General features: G+C 37.1%; 1 protein-coding gene across 1 annotated transcript in view; it reads right to left on the bottom strand.

The window, feature by feature from the left end:
• Positions 1-11,169, bottom strand: part of rapgefl1 (Rap guanine nucleotide exchange factor (GEF)-like 1) — a 36,194-nt gene that overhangs the window by 2,535 nt on the left and 22,490 nt on the right. The window contains exons 9-14 of the mRNA XM_052552330.1: positions 10,953-11,131; positions 9,890-9,980; positions 9,469-9,519; positions 8,620-8,707; positions 5,479-5,543; positions 4,263-4,317 (exon numbers count right to left, since the gene is read on the bottom strand). Coding sequence (XP_052408290.1) covers positions 4,263-4,317; positions 5,479-5,543; positions 8,620-8,707; positions 9,469-9,519; positions 9,890-9,980; positions 10,953-11,131 — 529 coding nt within the window. The remainder of the gene's footprint in view (positions 1-4,262; positions 4,318-5,478; positions 5,544-8,619; positions 8,708-9,468; positions 9,520-9,889; positions 9,981-10,952; positions 11,132-11,169) is intronic.

Raw genomic sequence — 11,169 nt, 5'->3', positions numbered from 1 at the left:
ATATTTATGGTAGGACATAAACTAAATTTATTCATGGAACGGGAATTGTACTTAATATTCTAATAATTGTATATTAGAATATATTAGATAATTTTGACCCATTCAATGTATTGTTGGCTATTGCTACAAATATACCTATGGTTTTTATGACTGGTTTTGTGTATTATTAATGTGTAAAATATTAATATTTTTAGCATTACAGATGTCTTTAATGTATTTTGTCCTTGTGGAATATTTGTTTCATTTATATTAAAATAGGAAAGAAAAAAAGACCATTTTAAATTGCAATACTATTTTACAATATTTTGCTGTATTTCTGTTCAATAAATAACAGCCTGGATGAGCATATAATAAATCTTTAAAAATAGGCATTTTTGATTATTCCCAACTGGTAGTGTTAATGAATATTAATAATGCAACTATTAAACACTAACAAATAACATCACTCTGCATGTCTTCAAAACATATGTTGTGTTCAGGTAAAGAAGTGTCATAAATGCAGATGACAGAATTGTAACTCTTTATAATTATTACATTGACAGCATCCTCCAACTACTGTAACTACTGTAAACTGCAGAGGAGTAAAAATGTAGTGATGTATTGATCGAGGTGATACTGAGACTGACCACATGGTGCCGTGGTAGAGATACCGCTCGTGTCCAGCTAACCCGACTTCACACACACACACACACACACACACACACACAGCATCCGCTGCTAAGCCATACTTTAAAAAACACTGCAAGAAGAGAGTAAGTGAGAGGAGGAGGAGGAAGGAAAACAGCTCTTTCAGGAGCTATGAATAGCTGCACATTGTCCTCTCTGATCTCAAGAAAAAAACCTCCCTGTCTCTGCATCAGATTCAGCTGTCACTCAGGTTACAGCGAGACAGATGCTACTGCAAACCTATGCTGCTAGAATCATTAGTTCAAAAAGATCACTTTCAAATAAATACTGTGCTTTAGCAATTTCTGTTCATTAAAAAACCTGACAAAAATAAATGCATCAAGGTTTCCACAAAACTACTAAGCATCACAACAGTTTTCAACAGTGATTACAATAAAAAAAATTCTTGAACAGCCTATCAGCATATTATAATGATTTCTGAAGGAGCATGAGACAGAATATTCAGAAAATTACTGTTTTACTGTATTTATGATTTGAAAAATGCAGCCTCATGAAAGTCTTCTCTCAAAAAGTTTTTTTTTTAAATCATATCGACCCCTAACTTTAAACCGTAGTGTGCATTTATCTTGTGTGGAGGATGTTCTGTAACAAAGCCAGACAAAGATATTGATTAACAAAGATGACTTTTGCAATACTCGCTCATATCTCAGAAGAATGAATGAATTAATGTTTCATTAACGCAACTTTTTTCCAGATATTTCCTAAAATAGCCTAGAATAACAAAAACTAAATGTAGACAGCAGATCCCAGATCATTCAGTCAGAGACTATTTTAGAAAGAATTTCAAGCTGAAATGTGACCCGTTTGCTCATGAACGTCTTGGAGCAACACTGGAAACGGAGTTGATTTCCTCAGTGAGTTTTCTTTTCTAACGATAAGAGATCATCTGCATCCTCCTTCCTTTGCCGCTTTGACAGCAGGAGCGCATTAGAGACAATTACGGAGTCATTAAGTCTCACATCCGAGCAGCTCCCCCAAAGTTCAGAGCCGGCGTCAGGGAAATGCAGTGCTCTTACAAATGTCAATGGCTGCAATGTCTCTATTGAAACTGATGCCCTCTGGCCTCGACACGTCACCAAATGAGCTTCAGACACCCTATAGAAATGCCACTGCAAATGGGATCCGGTTCGGTGGGCGACGGATGGAGCGTCACGCTACACCAGCATCAATCGAACGACAAACATTCAACAAAAATATTAGTGGTTTTATGTGTGATCACAAGGACGATGGACAGTGGTTTGGGGTGCATCTAAATTCGATTCTTTGCAGAGCATAGAGATTGTTCTAAAAAAGGCCACTTCTACACACCGGACTGAAAAAGTGCTGTGCGCTTGGCTGGCCATCAATCCCTCTAATGGAAATAGATGAGGGCAATCCACTCAGGTAGATGGAGGAAGAATGAGCCCTGATAATTACAGGCCTCATTCAGAGCCACAGACGGGAAAATAAGTGGCCTGACGCACGAGACCTGCTGATCCACAAACTAGAGACACCAGACTAAAATAACAGCCCAAAGGGCTTCTTTTCTTAGTGATTCACACTAACAAAAAAGAGGCTGACTCAGTTCTAGTGCTGCTAAAATATGGTGGAATATTAATAAAGCTGCTAGAGAGAAACACCTCTTATGCTAATAAATGGTATGATAATTCCAATAATATATGGTAGGTAATAAATACACTTTAATTTAAAAGTTCGAGCGCAGTAAGATTTGTTTATGTTTTTGAAAGAAGTCTCTTATTCTCACCAAGGCTGCATTACTTTAGTTAAAAAACAGAGTAAAAACTCTAATGTTATAAGTTGTTTTCTATTATTTATGTTTGTGTTCAGTGTTACCAATTCTAATATGCTGATTCAGTGCTAAAGAAACATTTCTTGTTATTACCCATAATTATGTTTTTAATATTGCTGATAATTTTTTTCTTTTGTTTCCAGGATTTTCAGGATTCTTTGATGAACAAAAACAACAGCTTTTTGTAACCGTGTACTGTAAACATCTACTAGAAACAATGTAAAAATGACAATTTTGTAGCAATTCAATTCATCCTTGTTGAATTAAAGTATTAATTTCCTTATAAATAAATAAAAACCTTACTGTCCCAAAACGGTTCATCAAAAGTGTATAAAAGCATAGCTCCTATATACCCTATACAGCTCCTATATACTCCTATATATATATAAAGTATCATACACTTTTATTTTTTACACCTCAAATCTGTATTTCAAAATACTCATGTCTAAAAAGCTAATTGCCATACTAAGAGTTATGATATTTCATTTTCTAACTAGATTTCTTACTTTCTCCTGTCATAGTTTGTCCATTGAGTTAATAAGGATAATATGTTTAAGAAACTAAAAAGTCATGATTTTTTAAATTATTATTATTGTTCATTAGTTATAGAAGTGACACTGTTATAGAAGTGTCAATCCAAAAATCTATTTTTAAATAATAAATCGTAAATTGTGTTTACCACTTGATGATCGCAGAAATGCAGGTTTCAGATAATCATGATAATGACAAAATGATGCATGACAACCTGAAAACAAACAGCTGCATGGAGAGGAAGGAAATGTTTTCTGCAGGGCGTGATGATGCAGAAGACGATCGAAAGGCTGTGTGGGTGTGTGCAGAGTCACGGCTGTTCTACCTCACAGAACGTCACGGTTACCATGGAAGCCATGTTTTGTTTGTGTGGTTGAGATTTGAATCTAGGCAGTCAAGATTCCACAGCGGAATCTTGCAAAACAGAATCTGATATTCAGCTAATCGCAATTTCAGAAAACAAATATGGACACCTAGTCCATACTCTGAACACCTAATGACAACATCAAGACCAACACTAATGCCCATCCATTTTTCAGCAGCGTTGGTTCATAAGTATTTTTTCCAAATTATTTTTCCATAGGGACAAAGTCTTAAAGCGTTATGAACAGCAACGAGTTGAATCACATCATTACAAACGTTTATTTGACAAATCTGATAAAAAGACAAAAGAACTACACTTAGAACTACAGTCCCATGAAGCATCGTGAATGACATTGACAATTTAACTGAATTAAAAACTATTCAGTGAAATCTGCTGATTTATCTATAGAAACCATCCAATATTTCAGTATTTTGAGAGCACAGGAGAGCAAGCTCATTTGGTGAGATTTGCTGGCCGCAGCTCTCTGATTGGTGGAATTTTATGCACAGCATCATGGGTAATGTTGTTTCTCGGCACACATCCTGCTGTTAAACATGATGATTATTTGAAAACGCTGAGGGCGTGTGTGTGTTCGTGTGTGTGTATTATGAAGCGGTGCCCTGTGGCTCGTGGCCCCGAGGGCTGTGCTGTCCCAAACAGATGGGCTGTGGCAGGGTGGAGCAGCAGTCTCCTAGAACTAATCCACTCAGACAGGTGTGTGTGTGTGTGTGTGTGTTCATATAGGTAGGTTGTTATGTTGGCGGGTGGAGACATGCTCTACTTTTGCACTAATCCTATTTGACAGGCCGATGTCTGTCTGTCTGAGTGTGTGTGTGTGTGTGTGTGTGTGTGTGTGTGTGTGTGTGTGTGTGTGTGTAGGAATACACATACCTAGCTGAGTGCTCCTATACCGCCTGATGCTTCGTACCATCTCAGCCACTTTGTGCTACAGAAAGAAAAAAAAAAAGAGAGAGAGATTTGGTTGACAGTCATTGAGTGAATGGTATGCAGTCACAAAATAATGTATCTGTGGCCTCTAATTAACTGTACAGAATATGGTGTATTAATCAAAGTCTCAAATAATTTTTAATGATTATTTTAGTCATTTTGTTTTGAAAAGGCATGCACAACGAAAACAGTTTTTACTGCATTCATTACACCCTCATCAAGCTGATTTAAGAACAAAAGCCTAAAGCTGCATTAGTTTGATCAAAAATACACTGGAAACAGTAATACTGTGAAATCTTTTGACAATTTAAAAGTAGCTGTTTTCTATTTTAATATATTTTAAAATAGAATTTATTCCTGTGATGCAAAGCTGAATTTTCAGCAACACTGCTTTTGAAAACAATGTTGAAAAAAGTTCATATATTTGTGTGGAAAAAGATCAAATTAACAGCATTTTTTAGTCACATTATACATGTCTTTACTGTGACTTTTGATTGATTTCTTTAAAAATAATAATAATAATAATAATCTTATTAGCCCCAAACATTTGAACAGTAGAGGATATATATATATATATATATATATATTTTTTTTTTTTTTTTTTTACACAGACATTATAAACAGTGGGAAACAATTAAACATTCTTAAAAGTTGATTATTCATTTTCATGCACAGCGGACTAAAATTAATATGCATGCGTGTTGTCACAACAAAAGGTATAGGGGGTCATAATACATTAACATTTAGTCATTTTGCAGATCCTTTTACTAAAGTGACTTACAGATGAGGACAATAGAAGCAGATACTTTATAATGCTGTTATGACTGCAGTGTGGAAACATTAATGAAAAAAACCTGGAAATAGATTGGTTATCATTAAAAAAAAAAGAACCAATTCCTATTTTCAATATTTAATTGAAAAAGTTAATAAAAAAAGTTATTAACCCTATTATTAAATAAAAATGAATAATTAATATATTCGTTTTAAATGAGGTTCCTTTCAGTGGTAGGATAAAGGTGACTGCTAGCCTGTAGAAATGATAATTAGCCTTTTTACTCATAACAGAAGTCTGTGGTATGTCCTCATCTAAGTGTCTAAATAAATGTGTGTGTGCATTAATGTAAGCACATCATTACTTCCATTATATATGCCAACTCACCATCTTTTCAAAATTAACCAGCTCCCCGTGGAAAGTCTTACAGCTCTCATGGAGGAAAGTCAGATCTGCAGAGAGAGAGAGAGCGAGAGAGTGAATGCACAATAAAGGGAACAGTTATGTAATGACATTTCATCATGCCATCACTCGCTCAGCCAGGCGTCTTCTCTCTGGCCGAGCTGAAGCTTGACGTGCACACGCAACAAAAGAGAAAGAGAGAGAGTGAGCAGTCATCATGTCGTGATGGGTGATCTGTCAGTGCCTGGGCCAGGTCTGGTGAAAAAGAGAGAGAGGCAGGTAACATGAGAGGAGGAGTTAGAGACACTACATGCTGTCAGGATGACTGAGTAGAGAGAGAGAGAGAGAGAGAGAGAGGCCAATGTATCGGCTCATAAAAGTAATTATCTGCAGGCTTACAGTTTCACACGACTGTTTGAGGCCTGCAGTTCAGCGTGAGCTCACCGTCTGTCTACTATATAGAGTTTTGTTAATAACAGACCAGTTTGAATTTAAGAAGGTGTATGTGTATAGAGCAGTGTTTTTATTGATAACTAAGGCTAAGGGGGAAAAGCCTTTGATAATATTGAACAAAATATAAAGTTCTCAAGTTCCTAAGAATTTTATATTTGCTTTGACAGCTACAGTAACTAAAAATTAATACATTTAAGTACTAAAAATGAGCAAAACCTTTTTCTTTTCTTTATTTATTTTTTACATTTTAAATAAAAATTTTATATAAACATAAAATTTTAGATTTGTACAAAATTACTAAAACAATCTAAAACTAAAAACTGAAAATATAGAAATAAAAGCTAAATAAATATTGTAAATATTGTTTAAATAACACTGGTAAAGAATGTACAATTCATCAATCACAATTGTGGGACTCCACTGGTTTCTATTGGTCTGTTCGAACATAAATTAATTAGCATATTATTTCTCAACTTATTAACATTATATCTCAACTGGGGAAATAAACCATTATTATTATTATTACTACTACTACTACATATACATTATATATATATATATATATATATATATATATATATATATATATTATTATTATTATTTAAAATGTAAAAAGTACAATGCTTTTTCTCAGGCATGGCGATAAAGTTACCTAAATGTTGAGAAAGGCAGAAAGGAGGGGTGCATCATGCTTCACCTCCTGACCTGCTTCTCTGAGCCATTAAAAATGCAACACGCGTCACATTTCGCCTTGCCATCACAAACAAACAACCCCTCCAGTTCTCCTGAAGGTCGCCGTTTTAACTCCTAAACTCAGAATTTATGATGAAATGTGGCTACAATCAGCATCATCTAATTCACTTGATGCCATGCCAGATGCACTTCTCTTTCACATGTGCACACATGCACGACTCCTGCAGGACTCCCATTTTCAGATCAGTTGATATTTCTAGACACAAATGACACGGTCAACTACTAACATCATTCTAACATCTTTACCCCAGCAGACTCATGACAATTTACACCTGCAGGATCCATTAAACAGCACTGTCAGACTACAGATGAAGCCTTGCTACGAGGAGTGACAGATCAGCATCAAATACAAATCAAAGGTGTTCAAAGACATTCCCAAATGTTTTGAGACGGGCACATTGCATTGTGGGCAATAGTCCCTGAGCAATAAAACTGGTTGTATACGGTTAATCTGGCAAATATTGTCAGTAAATCCTTGCATCACAAATAAAATTGGCATATCAATAAGCAAGAAATAAAACTATTCTAAATGTCTTGAACTACATATTACACTAGGAAAAAAATGCTAATTAAATATTAATTTATGGGGACACTTGAGTGTTTTGTTCCTGCAAATGAATCAGCTTGCTACTATGAATCAGACTTTTCTAGTTATTAGTCCTGCGTTCATCATTCTTCAGCCTGTTCTTCCTCATTTCTAAAGCCTGTCTTTCGTATTCTGATGTGTGTGTCTCTCATGCCAGAGTCATGTAATGTGTGTCAGACTGAAGATTTTGCTCAGCAAAGATTTTGATGTTCAACCGATCCTGACAGGCTTGAGTCATGAGCACCTAGAGGGAAGGAGACAGAGAGAGACTACACACACCAGAGAGGACAGATGGGACAGGAACACAGCAGCTGTGTGTGTGTGTGTGTGTGTGAATGTGTGTAGAAATGAGGATGAGCAGATAGGTAAAGGTGTGTATGTGTGTGTGTACATGGAAGCTTTTAAAATCACTACAATTACATTTTTCAGTTTGTGGTCAGTAAGATTTGTTTTTTTTTTAAATACTTATATACATATATACACATACATATACATTTACATATATATATACACACACACACACACTGAGGACTAAAGTAATGATGCTCAAAATTCATCACTGACATCAGAGAACTAAATTAGATTTTCAAAACATTGAAATAGAAAATACTCATTTTAAAATGTAAAAATATTTCAATTTTTTTTACTGTGTTTAATCAAATCAAGGCAGCTTTGATGAACCAAGATACAATATATTTATATGGTACTGTATATACTTACACTCTGCAGTGTAAGTGAGATTTAAAAAAAAGTGTCAATACATTTCCTGCACTTGTAGGTGTTAATGTTAACAACATTTGCCTCAAGTCACTCAGTAGAAGATCTTCATTCAAGATTTTCGTCTTTTCAGGCAGCAATTTTAGCATGTAATAAAGATTTTAATGAATTGAGGCAACAAAGTGTGGGTCAGGTTTTGCTTTCATTATGGGGACCAAATATCCCCTGAAGCATAACGAACAAAGTCCACAAGGAAACCCATAAAGAGATTACATTATGTCTTAAAGGCATGCAAAAAATCTGGGGTTAAAGGTTAAGTTTAGGGTTTGAGGATAGAAAATAACATTGGCTAATGTGTATGCGTGCATGCTGATCCCTGGTGCATGTTTGGCTGCAGGGGGGCTGAAATCCAGCATGTTCAGGAGCTGCGGATCAGAGGGACGTTAATTAATGAGGCGGGGCCTTTCAGACTGACTTCAAATCACAGAGGCAGTCACGGCAGGAGGGGACTTTAGACGAACACATGGACAACAGCTGGAGGAAGAGACTGAGAGCACACTGGAGCTACTGTAACGTGTGTGTGTGTGTGTGTGTGTGTGTGTGTGTGAGGGACTCACCCTTTAGCAGCAGTGGAGTGAAGGGTATGAGTGGGGCTCTCAGGCTCGCTAGAAGGTCTCTGTAGGATTTGTGGTTCCTCGAAGGGTCCTGAAGCAGCACAAACAACATCATCATTATGAATGCTGCCGATTAATGTCAAATCAGCCTGCAGAGTGACGAATTTTATTGCTCAGAGGTTGTTCTTTCAGAGATCAAGAGACTTAATGGAGTTCTCAGTTACACTGCGTTCAATTATTAAAGGAATGGTTCACCCGAAAATGCACATTTGCTGTTAATTTGCTCACCCTCAGGCTATCCGAGATGTAAGTGACTTTTATTCTTCGGTAGAAGAGTAGAGAGGATTTTTAGCTGAACCTGTGGTCCTTAGTGATTCAAGTCAATGGGTTCCGTCACTTTGAGAATCAAAAAAGCAGGGAGAGGAGGCACAAAATAGCTCCTGGCGAGATAGTGAGGTCTTACAGAGCAAAAGAATCCATCTGTGCAGGAAACTGAACATCATTTGATTCATTTTGTGTGTCCTGTACCTGTATATTTGATTTATTTTGTTCTCTTTCAAAGCGATGGAACCCCTTGTCTTGTATTTTTTGAATGAAGGCCAGTAAATAAATGAAGGTCAGCAAATGTTCATTTTTGGGTGAACTAACATTCATTAAGAAATAAAGAAATAAATGTACTCATTTCTAAAAGTAGTGAGTAGAAAAATAGACACAAATGGGACAATTGCTGACATACAATTGGAGTATAGAGTTATTAAATGAACACTGATTTCATAGTCCATATAATGATCACTGCTGTCTAGGAAAAACAGTTCAGATATTAAATAGCATTTGGGATTTGTCTTCACTTACAGCAACGCTCTCAAACTGCTGAAACTGCTTCCGAAACTTTCCTGGCAAACCCTGCCAAAACACACACAATTAGCAATAATCACACATTGCACATGCAAATTAAAACTCCATTAGGAACTGGATGCATGTAAACAACACAGCGCATGAGGTAAAAAAAGGTTTAAGGAGTTATGATTTATTTAAAAATCAGAAGGCATAACGGACAATAAATGCACAGGTGCACATGGAAACATTTCCTTTGGAACAGCACAAGCTAATTCAGAGCTGTTGTCATGACAACTGCTAATAGCCTCCTGCCAAGAATAACACTCGGCGGTTCTTAGGAACGAGAGTAGGACGAGGTGCTAAGAGACTGTGTGTGTGTGCGAGAGAGAGAGAAAGAGAGCGTGAAGAAGAGAGATTAACACGCAAATGCACTCACTTCCCAGGTCAGACGCAGGCGGCTGACTGCAGGGTTGTCCAGTCCCAGAACCAGCGCCAGGAACGACAGCAGATCCTGCTGCTGTTTACACCTGAAACACACACACACAGCACTCATCACACACCTAACAAACAACGTAACAGTCTTAGAATTGTTCTCTAACCCTTTTAAAAACTCCGCATTTGGCAACTGAAATAAAGCTGAAGTAAAATAAACATTAGATGAAAAACCTTAACTTAAAAAAAAACCTTTACTCAAGTAATATTCTAAAGGATGATTTTAACTTCTGCCAAAGTCATTTTCTGGTAAGATATCTGTTCTTTTACTGCAGTGTGGCTTTCAGGTACGTCATCCACCACTGGATGTTAGTCACTTTTATTCTTCAGTAGAACAGAACAGAAGATTTGGAGCTGAACCTGTGGTCCTCAGTGATTCATAAAATGCAAGTCAATGGGTTCCGTCACTTTGAGAGTCACAGGAAGCACAAAATAGCTCCTGGTGATATATTGAGGTTTGAGCTATATAGCCTATTTATACTAAGTGAAAATAGCTTAGTGAATAGAAAATAGTGAAGTTTGCCAAAAGGCATATTCGAACCCGGGTCAATCACCTAAAAAAGAGGACACTCTACCATCTATGCCACTGAATCTGACGACTGAGGACCGTCTTTTGTAATGTTGACTGGCCCAATTGGTGGATGGAGATAGTGTAAATAGCCTCTAACAATAAGGCGGACTATTTGCACTTAGTGTAAATAGACACTCTGATTTTTTTTTTATATTCCCAACAGTTAAACAGTAGCCCACAAAAAAAAAAAAAAAAAAAAAAAAAAAAACGGGGTGCTGCAGTACCCTAAGCACCCCCACTTCTCCCGCCTATGGTGGCTACCCACCCGCTCCGAGAGGCAGAATACGGAGCAGGTGTTGATGATGTGGGTGGTCATATGTTATCACATTCACAGTTACGACGCAGTTCAGTGCTATGATGGCTCCTGAATAATTCATTTCTGACACCTTCAAAAGCGGTTTCAGCTTGTACCCATCCCAAACACATTTACACTCACAAGGCTGCAATCTTGATGAACTTGCGCAGCAGCTGTATCCTCTTTGGGAGCGACTGGCACTGCAGGATCTCTGTGGCGACCCAGTGCTGCACTTCACTGCACCGCTGCAGGATCAGCTCCAGGTTGAGGGGGCGCCAGCGAGCCTGCTCCCCGTGAAACACGTAACACACAAACTCCACCTGTTCAAACAAACCCCCAAAAATATCATAAATAAATC

Source organism: Carassius gibelio, chromosome B3 (genome assembly GCF_023724105.1).
Source record: "Carassius gibelio isolate Cgi1373 ecotype wild population from Czech Republic chromosome B3, carGib1.2-hapl.c, whole genome shotgun sequence".
Classification (NCBI taxonomy): domain Eukaryota; kingdom Metazoa; phylum Chordata; class Actinopteri; order Cypriniformes; family Cyprinidae; genus Carassius; species Carassius gibelio.
Note: the sequence above shows the minus strand (reverse complement) of the source record. Positions and strands in the feature narration are given on the sequence as shown.